The sequence below is a fragment of the Cervus canadensis genome, chromosome 2 (assembly GCF_019320065.1).
Source record: "Cervus canadensis isolate Bull #8, Minnesota chromosome 2, ASM1932006v1, whole genome shotgun sequence".
Taxonomy (NCBI): domain Eukaryota; kingdom Metazoa; phylum Chordata; class Mammalia; order Artiodactyla; family Cervidae; genus Cervus; species Cervus canadensis.
Window position 1 is genome coordinate 70,943,235 of NC_057387.1, and position 24,186 is coordinate 70,967,420.

Sequence of the window (24,186 nt, forward strand, 5' to 3'; positions counted from 1 at the left end):
TTTTCTGAATGTTGAGCTTACGCCAACTTTTTCACTTTCCTCTTTCACTTTCTTCAAGAGGCTCTTTCTTTGCTTACTTCTTGAATATTGATAGGCCCTTGATGTTGTTCTCATTTTTACAAATTGCCAGAATATCCCCACAGGTCTCACGACCTCTTATGAGTTGATAATTCACGAGTATATACTTGTAACTCAGTTCTTCTGAGTGGGGACCTATTTAAATGCCTATTGTGTATCATATGTGTCTCTTAAGTACCTCAAAATTCAGTTTATTGAAGACTTAACTCATTATTTTCCCTCCAGGGTGCCTGTTCTCCCATTTTCTTTCTTTTGGTGATTGACATCATTTTCTGTTCAGAAAGCTTGTAATGTTTTGGACATCTTTTCTTGTACTCTCAGGTTCCTAATGAGAGAGCATGTGTGGTTATTCTTGTCCTCCTAATGCCTTATGGGTGCATGCATGCTAAATGGCTTCAGTCTTGTCCGCCTCTGTGCGACTCCATGCACAGCAGCCCACCAGCCTCCTCTGTCCACAGGATTCTCCAGGCAAGAATACTGGAGTGGGTTGCCATTTCCCTCTCCAAATGCCTTATAATTATCCCTTTTTCATTCATGCTGTTATTGCCATAATTTAGATCCTCACTATGTTAGCTGGACTGTCACAAATGTCTCAAATGTCTCGTAAATGATCTTCCTGGCCCCCATCTTGTCTGCTTCTAAATTGTCTCACACATTGGAGATAGGTTGAACATTGAAAACAAATTCATGAAACTTGTCTTCCTTAAACACACTTTAAAAGTGTTCCCTATTGCCAAGGAGAATGAAGTCCAGTTTCCTCCTCATGGCATGGTTCCTTCATGACGTGGCTTTTGCTGACTTTTCCCATGTTTGCCTTACCTTGTTATCATAGCTACCCTCATGCTGAACTCTTTGCAATTTTTTTCCAGGCTATTTAGTATTCCATTCCTTTGTTCATGTTGTTTCCACTTCCAGGAATACACTTCTTACTCTCTCACCCTGTGGGATACCTATTTAGTGTGGTTACTTCCTCCCCTCCTGGGTGACCATTCTTTTCTTGATGCTCCACTAAATCTGGTACTGTAGAGCTTCTGGTGCTCTTTCTTTCTTTTTTTTTTTTTTAAATCTATATGGCATTCTTCTTTTTAGGGGCGAAGCTCCTCGAAGGTGTGGGGTTCTTTGAGTTGTATTCTCTGGTACTTAATACAGCCATCAGTGCATTCTAAGCTAGAGTTTGCCAAAGTCTTTCTGTAAGGGAGAGAGTCAATATTTTAGATATTTAAATATATTTGTGGGGTCATATGGTCTGTGTCACAGCTACTCACCTCTGTTGTTATTAACGTAAAAGTCACCTTAGACAACATATAAATGAATGAGTATGGCTGTGTTCTAATAAAATTTTACTTATGAAAGTAGGCGGTGCACTGAATTTGACTGCTGTTCATAGTCTGCTGACCTTTATTCTAGACTTTCAGAAATGTACTAAATAATTTGAATTCTTGTGTCTTAAATAAAAATAGGATAGCTATTGAGGCAATAGATGAGTTAGAAAGATGATACTAAAAGAGAAGCCAGAGATTAAGGCTAGTGGTGTAAATATTAGGTGATGTATTTAGGGTATATGCGTGTGTATTTTACGTCTGAAAGAATATAGAAAAGCTAGATAGTGAGCAGTAATTCTCAAGGCAAGGAATGCTTGTTTTTTTCTCCTATATATATATATATATAAGTAATAACTGTTTATTAAATGTTTGCTGGGTGAATGTAATTAATAACAGGTCATTTTCAATGATGTGGTTAGGAGATAGTCAGTGTACAATTTATAGAAGAGTTCTGTTTCAAATGTTTTTTGCGGGCTTCCCTCATGGCTCACTGCTAAAGAATCTGCCTGCCAGTGCAAGAAAGAGACATGGGTGTGATCCTCGGTCCAGGAAGATCCCACATGTCAAGAATCAACTAAGCCCATGTGCCACAACCATTGAGCCTGTGCCCCGGAGCCTGTGTTCTGCAACACGAGGAGCCACTGCAATGAGAACACGGAGTGCCCCAACTAGAGAGCAGCCCCCACTCACCTAAACTAGAAAAAAGCCATGAGCACAGCCAAAAATAAATCCATTAATAAGATTATATAAAAAAAGTTTATTTGAAATGGGATGTTTGAAACTTAAGGCAAATTTCTTCGTAGGTGGTGTTATATATAGTGTTGTTCCCAAGCTAATACATGAAATCCTAATTTATAACATATTTGCATCATGAGGATTAATAGTTCTATACAATCTATGCCAGCCAAAATTTTGCAGTTGTGTTCAGAATAAGTTTGGGTTATCAGGAATACATTTTCATCTGTTACAGCCTTAGCATTACTGTCAAGATTTTCCATTCCTCACTTGCAAGGGTGAAGGAAATGTGGGTGAAAGTTTGGTGGTGAGGAATAAAAATTGGGCCTCTTGGGAATCTAGAAATCAGGAAATATGGAAAATAGAGCCTCTAGTTATTGTAAACCCTATGGATGGTTCTCACTCTCCACTAAGGCTCTGGGTTCTGCCTTTTTTCTCCTCTCTTTCGGATTCTGTGGTCCTAAGTATCAGGGAAACTCTCTTAGCCTATTAGAGAATAGAACTTCATTTATTACTTACTCAGTTACTCTTCTGTACTTGGTCATTTAGTTATGTTTCTGTACATGAAACAAGCGCAAAGCTTTCTCTTTTAAAAAATAATTATTGATCAATTATTATATGCCAGCTCTGTGGAATATGTTGAAGCAAGGCTGCTAATTGAGTTTGGAAACCATGGGATGATATTTATGGATTCCTTTTCTTTCTATGATGAGTACAGAGAAGATCCTAAACTCCTTTCCTTTCTTTCCTTCCTTCTCTTCTCTTCCTTCCTTCCACTTAAAACTATTGGGAAAGAAAGGTTCAAATGATAACAGTGGGTCTTCAGGTTAAAAAAATTAAGTAAGATTCATCTGTATTTAAAGAAAATAAAACCTTTGTATAGGCATTTTGTCTCAGACCTGTCTACTTAATTCTTAAATCTTCTGTAATTACGTACTCTGTGTTTATGTAATGGATAATCTAGTATTATTTCCATTATATATTTCTGTGATGGGGTAAACTATTATTATTTTCATTACAAGGTACATTTTTCATGTGTCCTGTATTTTTAGATTCATAATTAGTTATAATTCTAACTTATTTAGATGAAAGTGAAAGTCGTTTAGTTATGTCTGACTCTTTGCAACCCCATGGACTATCCAGTCCATGGAATTCTCTAGGCCAAAATACTGGAGTGGGTAGCCTTTCTCTTCTATGGGGGATCTTCCTAACCCAGGGATCGAACCCAGGTCTCCTGCATTGCATGTGGATTCTTTACCAGCTGAGCCACAAGGGAAGCCCAACTTATTTAGAGATATGATGTTTAAACTTCTATAATTGTTTTTAGAATTGGTCCTTTTTGCTTTTTGAAATGTGTAATGTTTTAATTGTTGATATTTTCATTTGTGGCACTAATAACCTTTAAAAACTTAGTTTCTTATATCTACCTTTTGCCTCCGCCTCAGGAATCAGAGATGGAAACAGAAGAAGAGGTTGACATTTTAATGAGTAGTGATATTTACTCTGCAACCTTATCCACCAAATCAATTTCTTTCACGCGTGCCCAAACTGGATGGCTTTTTCGGGAAGATAAAACAGTATGTGCAAATCGAGATTTTTACACTTTAAAAACTGTTCAGTATTTAATATTGCCAAAATAATGTGATGGAAACGCATGTAGAACAAGTAGCTTAATTAATTGTCAAGTCATGTATTCTTTTCTCCTTGAATCCCAGTAGGGAATTATAATGGTTGGTTACAGAGTTGGAAGATCATCTTACAGAAGCCAGGAGAGAAAGCTCCAGGAGAGAAAGCTTAGTTCATTTGAATTTTATGTTGAAAAATATTCTTGTTGTCAGTTGCCTTGTTGTTAAATAGGAAACATTGTCTTCACATGGTTCTGTTATATTTCTAATGCTTTAATTTTAAGAAGACCATAAAGAAGCTACACTGTTAAATTCATTTCCCTGGACCTTTTTTCTACTTTTCAACTTTAAAACTATTTACTTATCCATTATCTATTCTTGAGTATTCCATATATTTGACTAAAGCTAAACAAGCTTACATTTCTACAGTACTTGTTAAATTAAATCTCAGTGGAGGTTTCTCCATTAGTAAATTGTAAATTCTTTCCATAATTCTTATTTCATCTGCTCAAAATATACTCACACATTTTTTAGTTGGATGTATGAAGAAGCATTTTATAAAATTTTTAAGAATAACTGGGTATGGGCCAAGATTTTATGAATATATCTTTTATTACACACAACAGAAATATATCCTTATTAGAAAGACAAAAGTAAATTAGTCAGGGTTCTCTGATAAACAAAATCAATAGGAGATCTATATCTATCTGTGTACATATAGATAGACAGAAGGAGAGAAGGGTGAGGAAGAGGTTGATTTACTTTAAGGAATTAGCTTGTGTGAATGTGGGAGCTGGTAAGTCTGAGATTTGTCGAGTAGTCTAGCAGGCTGAAAATTCTGGAAAGAGTTATATGGTTTTGAGTCTGAAATCTATAGATCAGAATCTCAGGCAAGGTTTCTATGTTGCAGTCTTGAGGCAGAATTGCTTCCTTTAGGAAACCTTAGTCTTTGCTCTTCAGGCCTGCATTTGATTGGAAACAGCCTTCCCACGTTATGAGGGTAATCTGCTTTACGCCACGTCTACAGATTTAAATTTCAGCTAATCTAAAAAATGCCATCTTGGAATTCCTCAGCAGTCCAGTAATTAGGACATGCTTTCACCACCAGGGCCTCGGTTCAGTCCCTTCTTGGAGAACTGAGATCCTGTAAGCTGTGTGGTGCAACCCCCCAACACCAGATGTTGGCTTCGTAGCAACATCTTGACTGGTGTGTGTTTGAACAGTTGGGCATCATAGTTTAGCCAAATTGACATAAAATTAACTACCACACAATCTTACATATAAAGCTGAGAAATCCCCCTTGACTACAGCTTATAGTCCCAGAGTCTTTAGCAGAACATTATCCAGGTGTATATCTTCCTGACTTTTTTTATGCTCTATGTACATTGTTGTTCAGCTGCTCAGTCGTGTCCAACTCATCGTACTTTGATATATATCTATAATAATCAATATATCTCAATGTATATTGATATATATCTTTAATAATATTTAGTTATTGATAAAAATATTTATTTTTTCATAAAGTGTCATTGCATTGTATCTGTTGTTTTGCAACTCTCCCCACTCCCAATTTTTAGTATGTCTTAGAAGTATTTTCTTTTCAGTAGTATTACTTCATTCTTCTTAGCTACTGCATTGTATTCCATAGTATGGATATATTTTAATTTATTTACTTAGTCTCTTATTTTTGGATGTTTAGGTGGATACACATTTGTGTCCAGTTTTCTCCCACTATAAATGATGTTACATTTGCCATCCTTTTATATCCCTTTGCATTGTCTTTTATAGCTAGCAAGAAATGGAATGGTTGTATTATGGGAAATATAGATTTAAATATTTTTATTGATATGACTTGTTTCTTGATTTATTTTTAGTAAATGCTTTTTCATTATAAGATTTCAAAAATTGATCATTATCACCTGAATGTTTCCCAACCACAGAAAAATTCTCACTTTGAGATCTAGGTTCATCAATTTTCATCTCTAAGCCTGTTTGGCAACAAGTAACATTATAGGATTTCCAGATGTGAGATCCTATACTGCAGTCCATTTGTTGGCCTGAGTCTTATTTGTTTGTACTCTGTTCTTCTGGACAGCATTAGAAGGATCACTTCAAGAGAAGATAAAAATTGAAGCTGCTGTTCATCTAGTACTACTGCTAAGCAGCTCAAAGCTCTTGAAGAGTGTCTAGGTGATCTTCTTAAATCTTTGACAGGTAAGGAGGGAGTCAGTAATTGCTTATAGTTCCCATTTTGTAGGTAGAAACAGGTGCAGAGTGCCTTCCTTTCTAATGATTGGTGAGGAAGCCACAGAGCAAGATAGAAACAGGAGCCACTCTAAACGCTTAGTTTTGGAATGCCCGAAAGCAGCAGCAAGAGAAGTGATTTACATACAGGTAGAAATGGGAAGCCTGTTTTTAGTAAGTTACTGATCCTGTTGTTTGTGGTAAGGTATTTCAAACTCTGACCACCTGTGGGTCTGAAAAAAGTGAAGGCTAATGTTGAAGGAGGACTCTTCTTGATGTCCTTTTATTCCATTTGAGTTCCCCATTCCCAATACATGATATAAACATAAATTGTACTAGTCAGCAAGACTGCTTGGTGGTTCTCTTTTTGTTGAAAGAAGCAAGCAACTGTATCTTGGAAGTTTGGGCCTACTAGAGAATACTGGAATGGGTAATTAATTTTAGTTGTACTAGAAGTTTTTATGTGACTTAGTTTCTTTCTTTTTATTCTAGTTTTTATTTCTATCTATAAAATGGGAACATTAATTATCCCTGACCCCTCCTTGTAACTCATGATATTTGACTATTAGCTAAATTAAGTTTTCTGTAGCTTTGTGCTACTTAGTAGAGTCTAAAGGAATACTATGTGCTGTTTTTACTTAGTCTTAATTCATTGGAGATTAACTACCTGCATTTTATGTGTTTAAAACATTTCCTTTACAAATTTAAAATGTGTAATGTTATGTATTTTTTAGCTTAATAGAATGTATAAAATAATTTGATGATTTTAAGTACCAGAGGAATATTTATTTTCATCTAAATGTTACATGTTTATGGAGAAACTGTATATTTTAGTTTGAAACTTAAAAAAAAAAAATCTAAGGTAAACTTTATGTGTTTTATTATTTTGAAATATTTGATTTCATTTTAGGAAAGGGTAGGAAACTTTTTGGCCGACTTTTATCTGGTGAATGGACTTGTTTTAGAATCAAGAAAAAGAAGAGAACATCTCAGTGAAGAAGACATTCTTCGAAATAAGGCCATTATGGAGAGTTTGAGTAAAGGTGGAAACATAATGGAACAGAATTTTGAGGTATAATTTTACTTTTCTTAATTTATAATGTTCTAAGGGAGGGGCTAGACTTTATTCACGGCATTCAGTGAGTTTATTTAAGTATGCTCTTAGGTTTTGTTTACCGTGTATCACCTTTTATTTTTCTGTGATGGTCTGGTGATTTTTTTGTGAGTCTTTTGTTGGTTTTTGAGTCTTCGCTAATAAACAGATTAAAATCATTTTGTAAGCATGAAACCAAAGCATGATCCCTTTGCATAAATTTTTTTCTACTTCATCAGCTGAAACCTGCTGCTGCTTTGAAGGGAAGGCCTTGCTAAAAATCTGCCTACTTTATGAAGTCATTTTTAGCCATTACCATCCCATAAATTTTTTATTCAGTATGTCTTTATTGAAAACATGCTACCTGCAAAGAATTGTGTGACAGTTAGGAAAGGAGAGGGAAATCAAGGAAATACTTAGGTGCCAGACAGGATAACTTGCATCTGCAATCTTGTTTCCTTAGTAAGGTGAATTGGACGGGTTCTTAAGTGTTTTTTATTTTAACAATTTTAGATTTTAAAACTGGAAAAAAAAAGATTCCCAAAGATTAACATTCTATGGCATTTTTTATAGCAGTGTTTTCAAATTGTACAATTGGGAGCCTCTAGTGGATTTTGACTGGTTCCAAATAGGAAAAGGAGTACGTCAAGGCTGTATATTGTTACCCTGCTTATTTAACTTATTAGCAGAGTACATCATGAGAAATGCTGGGCTGGAAGAAGCACAAGCTGGAATAAGGATTGCCGGGAGAAATATCAACAACCTCAGATATGCAGATGACACCACCCTTATGGTAGAAAGTGAAGAGGAACTAAAAAGCCTCTTGATGAAAGTGAAAGAGGAAAGTGAAAAAGTTGGCTTAAAACTCAACATTCAGAAAACTAAGATCATGGCATCCAGTCCCATCACTACATGGCAAATAGATGGGGAAACAGTGGCTGACTTTATTTTTTGGGGGCTCCAAAATCACTGCATGTGGTGATTGCAGCCATGAAATTAAAAGACGCTTACTCCTTGGAAGGAAAGTTATGACCAACCTAGATAGCATATTAAAAAGCAGAGACATTACCTTGCCAACAAAGGTCCATCTAGTCAAGGCTATGGTTTTTCCAGTAGTCATCAATGGATGTGAGAGTTGGACTGTGAAGAAAGCTGAGCGCCGAATAATTGATGCTCTTGAACTGTGGTGTTGGAGAAGACTTTTGCGAGTCCCTTGGAATGCAAGGAGATCCAACCAGTCCAATCTAGAGAAGATCAATCCTGGGTGTTCTTTGGAAGGACTGATGCTGAAGCTGAAACTCCAATACTTTGGCCACCTGATGTGAAGAGCTGACTCATTGGAAAAGACCCTGATGCTGGGAGGGATTGGGGGCAGGAGGAGAAGGGGACGACAGAGGATGAGATGGCTGGATGGCATCACTGACTCGATGGGCATGAGTTTGGATAGACTACAGGAGTTGGTGATGAACAGGGAGGCCTGGTGTGCTGCGATTCATGGGGTCACAAAGAGTCGGACTTGACTGAGCAACTGAAATGACTGACTGACTGAGTGGATTATGAATTCAGTTTAGTGGGCTATTATAACTCCTGCTTTTTTTTTTTTTTAAGTAGAATCTAAATTCAGATAATAAAAACTAGAGCACATAGTGTGTGTGTGGTTAGTCGCTCAGTGATGTCCAACTCTGTGACCTTATGGACTTGCACCCTGCCAGGCTGCTCAGTCCATGGGATTCTCCAGGCAAGAATACTGGAAAGGGTTGCCATATTTCCTCCTCCAAGAGATCTTCCCATCCCAGGGATCAGATCCTTGATTCCTGCATCTCCTGATAGGTTCTTATTACTTTATGAATCAGTAGTGTCTGGGGTATGTGTGTATGTTGTGTTTATGTATATATGTGTTACTGCTGGGTTATAGTGCAAAACGTGAGTCACAGTCATGAAAAGATTAAAGGCTACTATGAGAAGACTTGAATTCCTTGAATGTCTAGTCTCTCCCCTGTGGTGTTGTGCCAAATTACATTTACAGTTCAGTTCAGTCGCTCAGTCATGTCCAACTCTTTGCGACCCCATGAACCGTAGCAGGCCTGGCCTCCCTGTCCATCAGCAACTCCTGGAGTTCACCCAAACCCATGTCCATTGAGTCAGTGATGCCATCCAACCATCTCATCATCTGTTGTTCCCTTCTTCTCCTGCCCTCAATCTTTTGAGCATCAGGGTCTTTTCCAGTGAGTCCTTCGCATCAGGTGGCCAAAGTATTGGAGTTTCAGCTTCAACATCAGTCCCTCCAATGAACACCCAGGACTGATCTCCTTTGGGATGGGCTAGTTGGATCTCCTTGCAGTCCAAGGGACTCTCAAGAGTCTTCTCCAACACCACAGTTCAAAAGCATCAGTTCTTCTGCACTCTGCTTTCTTTATCATCCAAGTCTCACATCCATACATGACTACTGGAAAAACCATAGCCTTGACTAGACGGACTTTTGTTGACAAAGTAATGTCTCTGCTTTTTAATATGCTGTCTAGGTTGTTCATAACTTTCCTTCCAAGGAGTAAGCATCTTTTAATTTCATGGCTGCAATCACCGTCTGCAGTGATTTTGGAGCCCAGAAAAGTAAAGTCAGCCACTGTTTCCACTGTTTCCCCATCTATTTGCCATGAAGTGATGGAACCGGATGCCATGATCTTAGTTTTCTGAATGTTGAGTTTTAAGTCAACTCTTTCACTTTCCTCTTTCACTTTCATCAGGAGACTCTTTAGTCCTTCTTCACTTTCTACCATAAGGGTGGTGTCATCTGCATATCTGAAGTTATTGATGTTTCTCCCAGCAATCCTTATTCCAGCTTGTGCTTCCTCCAGCCCAGCGTTTCTCAGGATGTATTCTTTATATAAGTTAAATAAGCAGGGTGACAATATATAGCCTTGATGTACTCCTTTCTTGATTTGGAACCAGTCTGTTGTGCCATGTCCAGTTCTAACCGTTGCTTCCTGATCTGCATACAGGTTTCTCAAGAGGCAGGTCAGGTGGTCTGGTATTCCTATCTCTTTCAGAATTTTCCAGTTTATTGTGATCCACACAGTCAAAGGCTTTGGCATAGTCAGTAAAGCAGAAATAGATATTTTTCTGGAACTCTCTTGCTTTTTCGATGATCCAGTGAATGTTGGCAGTTTAATCTCTGGTTCCTCTACCTTTTCTAAAACCAGTTTTAACATCTGGAAGTTCATGGTTCATGTACTGTTGAAGTCTGGCTTGGAGACTTTTGAGCATTACTTTACTAGTGTGTGAGATGAGTGCAATTGTGCGATAGTTTGAGCATTCTTTGGCCTTGCCTTTCTTTGGGATTGAAATGGAAACTGACTTTTTCCAGTCCTGTGGCCACTGCTGAGTTTTCCAAATTTGCTGACATATTGAGTGCAGCACTTTCATAGCATCATCTTTTAGGATTTGAAACAGCTCAACTGGAATTCCATCTCCTCCACTAGCTTTGTTCATAGTGATGCTTCCTAAGGCCCACTTGACTTCACATTCCAGGATGTCTGGCTCTAGGTGAATGATCACACCATCATGATTATCTGGGTCGTGAAGATCTTTTTTGTATAGTTCTTTGTATTCTTGCCACCTCTTCTTAATATCTTCTGCTTCTGTTAGGTCCATACCATTTCTGTCCTTTATTGTGCCCATCTTTGCATGAGATATTCCCTTGATTTCCCTAATTTTCTTGAAGAGATCTCTAGTCTTTCCTGTTGTATTGTTTTCCTCTATTTCTTTGCACTGATCACTGAGGAAGGCTGTCTTATCTCTCCTGGCTATTCTTTGGATCTCTGCATTCAAATGGGAATATCTTTCCTTTTCTCCTTTGCTTTTTGCTTCTCTTCTTTTTACAGCTCTTTGTAAGGTCTCCTCAGACAGCCATTTTGCTTTTTTCCATTTCTTTATCTTGGGGATGGTCTCAATCCCTGTCTCTTGTACAATGTCATGAAGCTCCGTCCATAGGTCATCAGGTACTCTGTCTATCAGATCTAGTCCCTTAAATCTATTTCTCACTTCCACTGTATAGTCATAAGGGAATCGATTTAGGTCATACCTGAATGGTCTAGTGGTTTTCTCCACTTTCTTCAATTTCAGTCTGAATTTGGCAATAAGGAGTTCATGATCTGAGCCACAGTCAGCTCCCAGTCTTGTTTTTGCTGACTATATAGAGCTTCTCCATCTTTGGCTGCAAAGAATATAATCAATCTGATTTCGGTGTCGACCATCTGGTGATGTCCATGTGTAGAGTCCTCTCGTGTTAGGGATAGACAAGCTTTGTAGAATAGTATGCCAGGTTTCAACTAATTCATGGTGATAACTGTGTGTTTGTAAAATTATTTTAATGTTTAAGAAGTTTATATATTGAGCAAATCAGTCATTGTTTAATGAGTACAGGATGTAAAAGTACTTAAGAATCCACATTAAATGTTTAAGTTAAATTTGTGATCATACCAGTTTAGCATGATCCTATTCTCTTCCTGCCAGATCCTCTTTGCAGTCCTCATTTTTCTCTTGTCCTTGGGATAGAGCCTCCCTAGACTTTATTTTCCAGATACCTCCTGGTATTTACTGATCTCTTGATCAGTAGGAGATGTAGGATGTGTTATGTTCAGGTAATAGGAGATGAATTGAGAGAGGGAATGATGAGCTTAATCTTTGACAAAGCCACTACCCTTTTTCATTGTTAAACTGCCAAAAAAAGCCATTTCTTTGGTCTTACATTGTTATTTACATTTTATTACAGTTCTCTTTAAAAAGATGATATTGTTGTGCTTATTGCTTATTGCTTATAGGTGCTTACTGCTACCCTTGTTTAATTTTGGCAGTAAACCATTTTGAGATAAGTACACAAGTTACTTTCTTTAGGGCAGAATTTGTAACTTGATGCAATTGAATTGTTAAAGGGGTCTTTAATTGACATTTTAATCAAATACAGTTTTACACATTGAAATTAAAACTTAGTTTAATCCCAGTTGCCTATATAATGAGAGTTAAATAATTAAGCTTTTGACTTCTAATTAGCAGTCAAAGGAAATGGTTCCTGCGTATTGTGTGAAGTATTTTTCCATATATTATCTCATTTAGTTATTAATTATTACAGTGACCTACTGAGATTGAAGCTAGGAGGAGAAGGGGACGACAGAGGATGGGATGGTTGGATGGCTTCACCGACTCAATGGACATGAGCTTGAGTAAGCTCTGGCAGTTGGTGATGGACAGGGAAGCCTGTCGTGCCGCAGTCCATGGGGTTGCAAAGAGTCGGATATGACTGAGTGACTGAACTGAGATGACTGTCCTTATGCAGTTTTATAGAAAGGAGAGTGAAGTTTAAAGAAATTAATATATCTGAAATCACAAAGCTATAGGTAGCAAAGATGGGTTTTGACTCTAGGACTCTTATCCCAGGTTCTTCTTCTTGTTTTAAGTATATTGCTTCCCAGTCTGCCTTTGTTATAGTCTCTTCTTTGTGTGTATCCACATATTTAACTCATCTTAGCAATTCTTTCAGAATATTGTGAAGTTGAACCCGGAAAAGGAATAAGGGAAGTTTGCTATTGAAAAGTGTACTAAAAGTTAGTATTGTGTTTTTTTCAGTGATGTCTCTAAAGCATATTAGTAAAAAACATGTTTTTGGCTTTGGAGCATTATTGAAAATTTTGCAAGCCTGGAAAACATGTTTGACTATTTTTATTATGATTGTTTTCAAAAGACATGAAAATATTGTATATATACATATATGTATATATATTTTTTTCTTTTCTTTTTTTTCATTTTTGGGTGGCATTGCATTGCTTGTGGGACCTTAGTTCCCTACACAGGGATTGAACCTGTGCCATCTGCAGTGAAAGCGTGGTGTTGTAACTACTGGGTTACCAGGGAATGCCCGAAAATACTATATTTTAAAGCCACATTTTAATAAAATTGTAGTTCTTAAAAATAAATATGCTAGTCTTTCAGAATGAATTTATGTTCTTTATTCTAAATAACTAGCTTTTGAGTTTCTTCTTGTTTTTATAGTCAAATATTTGTTTTAATTTCTATAAAAATTAACTTATAAGTAGCATTTAGGAGAAATTGCTGTTTAACTAGTTTTGCCATGCTTAGTTCTTCTCTCCTCCTTTCCAGACATAGTTCTAATATTTAGAATATATATATATATATATTTTTAATATTTAGAATATATTTTTAACAATATTTTTTATAATAAAATTTAAGTGCTCAGAAATTCTTAAGTCATGGCTACTTGCTCCTATACTTTTGGTGCTGCTTTCCACTTTGTTCTATCCAGCTGGAGGGAGCAATGTACTATTTATACCTTAGACAGTCATTGAGAAAAGTATTAATTGTATACCAGCTAGATATATATATATAGAATATTGAGTTAAACTCTGTTAGTGATTATATATTTTTTAATATATTAAATCAAAATAGGAACACATAGACATAAAATACATGAATGCCTTAAACTTCCAGAAATCTTTGCAACATAAAATACTAGAATTTAGCAAATCTAGCAATAAATTAAAACTCTCTTTTTATACTTTAAGCAAAACAGGCATTAAAAGTTTGCATTTAGTTATGTAGGAAAGGGTTGATGTCATTTCAGTTACAGAGCCTATTGACTTGGGGAAATAACAGAAAGCCATCTGGTGTCCTGTGGCAGCCTTCATGTCTTCCTGTTTCGTTAAATAGTTGTGAAAACTGCATGGAGGGAAGACTGACGGGTTCAACTGCAAGTATCAGTATATAACAAAGGGCAAGTTAGAATAAACATAAACTAAGACAGAGCTTATTAAAATATAACAACTGATTTTCATAATGATGAGGTCAAGTGTTCAGTAAAAGGTTAAATTAGATTCATTACAGTCTCTACTAAGATGGGGGATATATAATACATAGTTTAGAAAGAATTCTACTGGAAATAGTAGAAACTTCTTAGAGAAGTTTATTACCTGAAAAAATATATGACATGCTACATTAATCATGCCAGGAAAATGAGTCTTCACTAAGATTTTATATATATATATAAAAACACTAGTTATAGCCAAATATATATACAAGTATTAAATATATATAGGTATTAAATAGACTGGTGGCTCAGTGGTAAAGAACCTGCCTGCAATGCAGGAAATGCAGGTGGATCCCTGGGCTGGGAAGATCCCCTGAAGGAGGATGTGGCAACCCGCTCCAACCTGGAGAATCCCGTGGACCCAGGAGTCTGGTGTGCTACAGTCCCATGGGGCTGCAAAGAGTCGGACACAGCTGAGCGACTAACACTTTCACTTTTTTCATGATATTAGTTTGGCTGACTGTAAGAGATTCAAAATTATGGTAACTTAAACAAGACAGGAGTTTATTTTTTTCTTATGTAAAAATCTGAGTTTGTATGGTTTCATTGCTCTGTGAGTTCATCTCAGACCTATCCTTTTTTTTTTTTTTTTTTCCTGTCTTATCAATATTTCTCTAGCATTTCTAGGATCTAGCTCTCATCCACATGGTATACGATGGTTTATTACCTGTTTAGTATCACAACCATTAGGAATAATTCCTAATAGTAATTAGGAAGGAAAGGCCATGCCGGTTCTGTTTGAGAACCCAACCAGAAGTTGCACACATCACTGCTCAAATCCCATTAATTAGAACTTAGTTACATGATAACACTTAGCTGGCTGTAAAGATGGCTAGAAAAGAAGTCTTTTATATAGGAAGTAATGTGTCCAGTCAAAAATTGGTAGATGGTTCTTTTACAACAAAGAATAGGAGAATAGATTATTGATTGAGTAGACATCTAGTATTCTCTAATGTCTCTTTGTTAGATACATAACTGATGCTTCAGTTACCACATTAATACTAGTAACTCTCACCCAATATATACCTTCAATTTTGACCTGACTTTTAATCACCAGATCTGTAGTATTTTCCTTCCTCCACATGGATAAACATAGGTATCTAAAATTTAGTATGTTTAAATCCGATCAGACAATTTTTTTCCTTCTCTGTCTTGAGTGGTACCACCATTATTTGCTACCATTATCTAAGTCAGCACCCTGACATTTATCCTTGAACTTCTTAACTTTCCTTACCTCTGTGTCTATGCTATAATTGATCACAAAATCCTAAAGATCTCGTGAATCTCTCTTCTACTTTGAAATAGCTCCCCTTATCATTTCTCATTTAAATTACTGAGATAGCTTCCTAACTTACTGCTACCAGAATGAGCTCTCTGAAATAGATTGAACTATGTAAAGCCCTCAATAACTAAAATGTATAGAATATTTACTATTTGTTAGCCACTGTTTTAAGTATTTTAGGTTAACAAGCCAGTTTTATCCTTACAACAACCCTGAGAGGTTATAGTTAACTAAACTTGAGACAAAAGAGATTGAATAATTTTCCAAAGTCAACTAGTAATTGGCAAAGCCAGGATTTGGTCAGTCTGGTCCAATTTTTTTGTTCTAAAAGCTGCAAAATATTTGTCCATTGCTTTTTGAGTAAAATACAATCTACTTACTGCATAAAACCCTTTCAGACTCCTTTTTCTCTTCTGTCTTGCCCTTTTACCCTGCATCTTGCTGTTTTTCCTTTCATGTATGCTACTTACGCCAACTAGACACACCACACGTGTAGTTTCCTAGTACAGCATGCTTTTTCTCACCATTGTTTGTTCGTCAGTGTCCTTCAGTTGATTATTTTGTTCTCTTTCTTTCAGACTTCTCCACTAGGAATCAGCCTTGCTCGCACATCTTTTTGGCTGCCTACCCCAGCCTGGGTCAGGCAGTTCTCTTCTCTGTGCTCTTTATGCCATCCTCTTGATCTCTCTATCATAATAACCGTCACCCTGGATTATAATTATCTACTTCCTGTGTATCTCTTTATAAGCTTCTCAAGAATTTTGTCTTTCATACTAACTGATGTTCAAAAACTATTAGTTTCAAAAAAAAAAAAAAAAAAAACTATTAGTTTCCTTTCATCCCACATTCTTCTGCCATTACTCAGAGATCATCAATGATTTCTAGCCAACAAAATCTATGGCCAGTTTTTCAGGCTTCTTTAAAGTCTTTGTGTTATGGTACTGAAACAGTCTTTTCACTTCCATGATACCTTGGTACTCTGTTTTTTTTTTTATTGATTAATCTCCTTTAATTTTAAAGGCTTTTAAAGTCTCCTTTATGTCCCTTTGAAGGCTCCTTTCTGTCCTCTTCCTGCACTCCCCCTTCCCCACCACCCCCAATCTGTGTGATTTTTAGGACTCAGTCATCATTCCTGTTTTCTTACTTTTTATTTAGTTAGAGAATTCTTAACATTATTTCTAAAATATGATTTCCTTCCTTCCTTCTCTTTTTGTAACTGCCCTCTAGGAACTTTCCAGTATAAAATATTCATTATTATTTACTGAATCTTTTCTAATGTGCCAAGCACTAACCCTTTCTATACACTATCTCATTGAATTTTTAACCATGAGGTGATGGTCATATTTCCATTTTGCTGGTGAGTTAAATTGACAGTTGTATAAACTTACTTGTCCCAGGTCACACAACTACCAGCTAGTGGAGCTGGGTGGGATTCTGGCCCATTCTTGTGTCTTGAGAATCCTTGGTTTAACAGCTGCCTGTTAACATCTTAAACTCATTATATCCAAAACTATACTTCTCTGAATGGAACCTCTCCCAGTGGTACTGTTTTTTTTGTTGTTGTTACTTATAGCAGTCTTTCACTTATTACCCTTTTGCTGTATATAGTTTGTCTTGTTAATTTTTCCTTAGCAGTTTCTACTCTACTCCCTTATTGCTTTATTGCCAGTTTATTGTATAGTGATCCAAATTGTTAGTTAGCAAAGACAAGGGGTAAGTTTTAAATCTGATATGACCCTTACCACTGTTGTTGATACTCCTTTTGAACTTTCCTCCCTAGTTGAAGTCAATCTAGTATTTTCATTATTAATTCTCCCTGTCCAAAATATTCTTTTTCTTTTCTTTTAAATTGGAGTGTTAATCTTCTAATCTCAATTTATTGTCTGTAGAAGACTTCCCTGTTTTCTGAACCCCTGTATTACCCAGTTTTTTGTAAGCACATTTTATCTTTAATCATTTAATATTTTGTATTCCTGATTAACTTTTCATGTTTGTATATGTTTTTTCTTTCCAGCTCTGAACTGTGAGCCCCATGAAATCAAGATTAGTTTTTATACTTCTCTGTAGTTCCCATGTTCAGCATCTAGCATAATGTCAGAAACATTTTAGATGATTAAAGCATTGAATGAATGGATTTTACCTCTTGGATACTTTTCTTTTTATTTGAGATTTTTAAAATGATATTAATAATAAATATTACCGATGGAGCTTATATCATCATGGAACTATCTCCGAATAACCTCTTAAAGCATTATATTGATGATATTAAGGAGATTATAGTTTATTATATGTTTTAATTTTATATTTTTAAAATATGATAATTTTCTTTTCTCTCTCCCTCTGGGTCTCTTGTGTCTCTATTCCCCACTCCTCTTTCTCCCTCTCTCTCTCCCCCTTACTCTTTCTTTCTTTGTTTTTTATTGGCAGCCGATTCGAAGACAGTCCCTTACCCCTCCTCCTCAGAACACTATTACGTGGGAAGAGTATATATCTGCTGAAAATGGAAAGTAAGTGTTGATTTTGTTGTGTTTATGTATTTTTTGGCTTATAGAAAAAAAAAGTTTGTGAAAAATTTTTTTACAGAGAATTATTAGTATAGTTTTGTCTGAAGCACTTCTTTTTTCTTTTAAAAATGTGGATAAAGTATGATGAGGGAGGAGCATTCGTAATTACATTCTCTCTTTGAGTAAATTGTAGAGCCGCAGTTCTACATCTCTCTTGCCAGTTTATATACTCCCCAAAACCCGTACTCTAAGGAAATAGAATATGAAGACTGCCTAGTGAAATTGCTTGTTTGAGTTTTTTTCACTGTAAGATGAACTTTATATTCTCTTATTATCCAGTCTTTTGCAAGGTGTGTAAGGCCACTCATTGTTATCTGCTTTTTACGTTTCCATGTCATCATCCATTTGATTCCGCCTCTGCCAGACTACTTCTTATTATCCTTACCCAAGACAGTTGCTTACTGTTATATTGCTTATAATTAGTACCTAGTACATAGTTTGTAGCCAGTAAATGTTGATTGAATAAAAGAATGATGAATGGTTTATTTTGAATGAATAAATAAATAAATTTTTCTAGCTGACCATATCAAAGAAGGTACCGTCTTTCATAGAAAATGTTCTTTTGTTGGAGAGTAAATATCACTTACCCTCATGCTTGGGAAGAAGTTGTCTTGTTTTTAATCTTGAAAGGTTTGTAGTATACTTTTTAAATTTCTATAAAGTGTTTCTTTTTTATAATATTTGATAATTAATATAAAATTCTTTATTCTTTACCTTCTCATTGATCAGTGCTGAGAACCATAGATAGTAAAAAGAGATTGAATTGAATAAGTGATTTAAAAGACATGGAATGATATTTGTAAAGTTTGTTTTTTTCTAGGATTTTGCTTTGTTACTAACAATAGTGATTATTAAAATTATATTCGGTGTGAAATTAACTTTTTATACCTTGTTATTTTCCTTGTTACCCTTGTCTCAATTGTTATACATGTCTCATTCTCTTTTAGGATAATTTTATTTCTAGCCTCAGAGTAAGAAAAGTTGAAATATTAATGAATGTCATTGGAAGATGACAGATTCTTCTTAGGATGATGATAGAGTGTGGAAAAAATTTCCTAATATTTTCTTTTTTTCTTTTTCAATTTAGAGCTCCTCATCTGGGTAGAGAACTGGTGTGCAAAGAAAGTAAGAAAACATTTAAAGCCACAATAGCCATGAGCCAGGAATTTCCCTTGGGAATTGAATCGTAAGTTTGTTACTAACTGCACAAGTTTATGAAAGAAACTATTAAAATCTGAAGGCTATAATTATATTTGCATCTGAGTGGTGGATTTGAGGCCTTTGAAATGTAAAATAGCCTTTTCTTTGGCAGTGTCTACACCCTTCTAGAAATTTTCCAGTTCTCAAAATATTAACATTTTAATTATTTCAACTAAATAAAGTTTTGAATAATTTTTGTAAATTATAAAAATAATACATGAATACATGCTTATTGTAGAAAATCTAACAGTATGGAAGTTTATAGAATAAACATGGCAGTTTTCTTTGACCTTCCTAGTAGTTGACAGGTAAATAACTAATGTATTTTTGTCTAAATTTTGCTCTGTGTTTTTTTATCATTTTTTATAAAAATGGGGAAATAGTCTGCATTTTATTCTGTTTCCTTTTTTATTTTAAAAGTGAGTTTAAAAGTGAGTTATCTTGGAGTTCTTAAAATAATTACATTATCTTTTTTTTTTCCTTTCCCTGGTATTTTATGGAATTAATGTAGCGCCATTTATTTTTGTTAACCTCCTACTGATAAACATTTTAATTATTTGTAGTTTGTCACCATTATAAACAATACTCCCACGAATATCTTGAATATATCTTCCAAACCTGTATTCATCAGTTGCTCATTAAAAAAAAAAAGTTTGGAAAGATGTGTGGAATGGGAGGTGGGTAGCTAGAGCTGATTCTGACAGAACTGTAAATTCAGGCTTCTCGCTAAAGCAGGGGATGAGTTGAAGCCCTAGGCTTTCCTGCCTGGATCCTTCTACTTCGTCTGACCTAATACATTAAAAAAAAAATTCTTTTGGAAGAGAGCAGGACCCTTATTTATCTACAGGGTTCTGTACACATCCTATACTCCTCAGTAGCCAAGTTTTAGAAGAGCAGATAGAATTCCATAGCTAGTCTTCAAGCTGTTGGAAAATAAATTAATAGTTCTCAGAAGATGTAGGAAGGGAATTAGCCATACATACAAGTCTGCAAAATTTATCTTATCTTGGACCCAAAATGACTCTAAGATACTCTGGATATATATTGAAAGGAAGAAGAAAAGTGTGGCAAATTATAAGATGCTATCAATCTTAGGAGTTATTTCAATTTCAGAGATGTTAATATGTGAATAAAAATTAGGTATCTTAGAATTTATAAAATGTGACAATTATAACCACTCCCCCTTAAAAAAGTAAAATAAGGAACATAGATGGTATGTAAAAGCTAGACAAAGAACTCATTCTAGAATAAAATATAAGTCAAAATATAAGTTTTAGAAATATTTTAGGAGAACATAAAAGAACATGGTTGGTAAACTAGATCACTCTAAGATAAGACAATAGAATGAAATGAAAAGGAGATTATAAAGCTAAGGAAATAAATTAAACACCAAATAGCGCTATTGCAAAACAAATACATTAGAAACAACAATGAACAGAACAGGTATGGCCAAAAATTAAATTCTGATAGCTTATAGTGAATCCAGCGAAAAGAAGTGCATGTGAGTGTTAAGTCTGCTCAGTCGTGTCCGACTCTTTGCGACCCTATGGACTGTAGCCCGCCAGACTCCTCTGGCCATGGGATTCTCCAGGCAAGAATACTGGAGTGGCTTGCTGTGCTCTCCTCCAGGGGAATCTTCTGGACCCAGGGATCGAACTCGCATCTCCTGTGTCTCCTGCATTGGCAGACGGGCTCTTTACCACTAGTGCCACCTGGGAAGCCCAGTGAAAGAAGAAGTTAAAGGAATTTGAGAAGTAATATATATGGAGGATGATAATATTCATCGGATAATATTCATTCATTCACCTGAATATTCATTGGAAGGACTGATACTGAAGCTGAAACTCCAATAGTTTGGCCACCTGATGTGAAGAACTGACTCATTGGCAAAGATCCTGATGCTGGGAAAGATTGAAGGCAGGAGAAGGGGATGACAGAGGATGAGATGGTTGGATGGCATCACCGACTCGATGGACATGAGTTTGAGTAAGCTTCAGGAGATGGTGATGGACCGGGAAGCCTGGTGTGCTGTAGTCCGTGGGGTCACAAAGAGTTGGACAGCTGAGCGACTGAACTGAACTGATACATGGAGGAGAGTGGTTCAATGTAAGGATCATTGCTGTTCCACTTAACTAAAAAGTCTCCAAAGTGTAAAGAAAATAGTATTCAAAATATGATAGAAGGAAATTTTCTTGTGTGGAAGAATTAAATCTGTAGTCTGATTAGGCTCCAATAAAAAATAATAGACAAGAAGTAGTAACAGTGATTATCCTGATTAAACTATTGCATTTCAGTTGTTAATAGAGAACTCTCTAAAAGCATTCGGGAGAAAAGGTGTAAAAAAAACCAGCCTGACCTTACACTTTTTCACGTCTTGACATTGCTGAGGCAAAGAAAGTGTGATACCACAATTAGGTAAGATGTCATTTATATATCAAGGCAATTGCAAAGGACACAGAAGAATTCAGTCAATACAGCAGCCATGGGCCCTTTTTGAGAGAAAAATAATACTACTGAAATCAAATTCATCCAACCAAAGGCTAAAAGGAGGAGTTACAGTATAATGACTAGTCTAATACTTCGTGGTAAGAGTGCTTGAGACCTCTCAGCACTTGCTAAGAGACCCTGTGAAATTGTGTTAGTTAAGAGGGAAATAGTATAAACTGAAACTTTATGCCAGTCAGATTCTCCTTTCGTATGCAAAAAAGAAACACTCATTTATCAAATCTGTGAGAAATCAAGGAATAATAAACACTTAAGAGCCCTCTCACACACAAAATTGACAGTGAAATTCAGGCATCCAAACAGTAGGCTAATTAAAGAACTTGAGAATGTGTAGACTTTAGGAGGAGGACTAGTGTGAGCTTTGAGTCTGCTGAAATGTAGATCTAAGATCAAATAACTGTGGGAATGGTGGCTGCACAATAAAATGTAAACGTTATAGACTCTGACACAGTGAAAAGAATAATAAAACAAAAAAATGAGGTAAAGGAGGTGTCATTTTTTCATCTTTAACATCTGTGATATTGGAGCTGTGATACTGTAAGTTTGGAGCATGTAGTTATAAAACATAAGGACACAATATAATCAATGTGAAAATTTTTTTTCTCCTTCCATATTTCAGATTATTGAATGTTTTGGAAGTAATAGCTCCCTTCAAGCACTTTAATAAGCTTAGAGAATTTGTTCAAATGAAACTTCCTCCAGGCTTTCCTGTAAAACTAGGTAAGAGAAAAATTGTCATGTAAGTTTAATGTCTATTAGAAATACAGAGCTGTTTACTAACATTTAAAAAGAAATATTCTTTGAAGGAATATGAATTTCCTAGTTTATAATTTTATATGGTTTTTCTGTAATTACATGCATTGATATTCATATTTTGTCAAATGTATAAAATGCTGGATGAAAACTCTTCTTGACTTAAAGCAAGTGTAAGTGAGGGATATACAAATATTTCATTCAAGAGGGTGTGAGTGACCTTATGCACTGTGATAATATTTTAATGTGAAATTGAGAGACAGGATTTCAGCCCATATTTTCTGCAGATTCTGAGCTTCTGAACAGTGGGAATATTTCTGGGGTCAACAGTCATTATTCAGGGATAAAGTAATAGTTATTACATTTTATTTTTCAGTCTTAAATATTTAAACTTAATTTCACTTTAAACAATGATCTTTCAAAACAGTAAACTCATTTTGTATATATTTATCTTCTTGACTATATTAGAAAAAGAGGAGTAAGACAGTACTTACAGGATCTTTAGGAGGTGAGGCTTAGATTTAGCAGTGATTTAAGCTCCATGGGGGGCTTCCCAGGTGGCTCAGATGGTAAAGTATCTGCCTGCAATACGGGAGACCCGGGTTCAATCCCTGGGTTGGGAAGATCCTCTGGAGAAGGAAATGGCAACCCGCTCTGGTACTCTTGCCTGGAAAATTCCATGGATGGAAGAGCCTTGTAGGCCACAGTCCATGGGGTCACAAAGAGTCAGACACGACTGAGCGACTTCACTTCACTAAGCTCCATGGGGGCCTTCAATACCACCCATCGATCCAGCCACAAGTATTTAATCAGTGCTTACTGTGTGCTGAACCCTTTTCTAATGATGAGAGACAGCGAAAATCCCTGTCCTTTTGGTGTTTATATTCTGGATGGGGTAGGGGGTATTATGGAGTAAATATAACTTTTATATAGTTCCTCTGATATGTTTACCTTGTTTCACTCAATATTACTGAAACCACATCTCAGAACAATTAGGGCAGGTGCTATACTCCCAGAAGTAATGCTTTTATTACTAAAAATTAAACCCAGCCTTCTCAATTTTTCAAATTTGGGAATATGCATATTGTGAGTTAAAATTGATTTTAAAACATATTCTCAATATGTCATTCTAGGTTCCCTTTGTGATATAAAAGTGCTGAGAACCCAATATCTACTTGAGTAAACCAATGATAAGATTGTAGGCAGAAATTGTTATAAACTAAAGCAAAGAAGAGCTGAGTGTTTGAGTTATGGATCATCACATAACTTTTTCTGCAGAAGCTTAAAATTCCACTGTCATTATCTATAGCCAGAAAATAGTTCAAGCATCGGACTCTCTTCTGTATATTGTATTTAAGAGGCACAGTGACAAACCTGAATAGAGGGCAGGGATTAAATATATGAAACTATTACTGCATTCACATTTTTTAAAGTTCCAAGTCAAAATCAAACTTCACAATACAAGATTTTGTGAAAAAGAAACACCCTGGTTATATGGGAAGAAAGTCTGCAGCACTTTTTTGCAGGCATTTCTCTGACATAAAGCTTTATTGACAAGGGATTTATAATTTTTTGCTTATATACTTATAGGGAATTTGCTTAAGTATCTCTCTCATCTCTGTCCTTCTTTTACAATGACCCTATAAAATCTAGTCCTAGGTCAGTTTAATCTTCAGTCATTTCTGTTTCTATATTTAGGATAGACGGTACAACGGAGGGGGGAAATCTGGAAATTGTTAACACAACTGTATGTTTTCAAAATGAGCCAGAGCTTTTTTTTTATGGTGTTTTTTTTTGGCTGAGCTGCACGTGGACTCTTCATTGCTGTGATCGGGGCTTCCGTAGTTGTTTCTCTTGTTGTGAAACACAGGCTTAGTTGCTCTGTGGCATGTGGGATCTTAGTTCCCC

The 24,186-nt window shown here is 35.8% G+C and overlaps 1 protein-coding gene across 1 annotated transcript in view; it reads left to right on the top strand.

Moving 5' to 3' along the window:
• The window catches only part of ANKRD13C (ankyrin repeat domain 13C), a 91,164-nt gene that overhangs the window by 59,684 nt on the left and 7,294 nt on the right, over positions 1–24,186 (top strand). Inside the window, exons 8-12 of the mRNA XM_043460987.1 lie at positions 3,581–3,712; positions 6,915–7,076; positions 17,684–17,763; positions 18,908–19,006; positions 22,145–22,245. Of these exons, the coding sequence (XP_043316922.1) occupies positions 3,581–3,712; positions 6,915–7,076; positions 17,684–17,763; positions 18,908–19,006; positions 22,145–22,245 (574 nt within the window). The remainder of the gene's footprint in view (positions 1–3,580; positions 3,713–6,914; positions 7,077–17,683; positions 17,764–18,907; positions 19,007–22,144; positions 22,246–24,186) is intronic.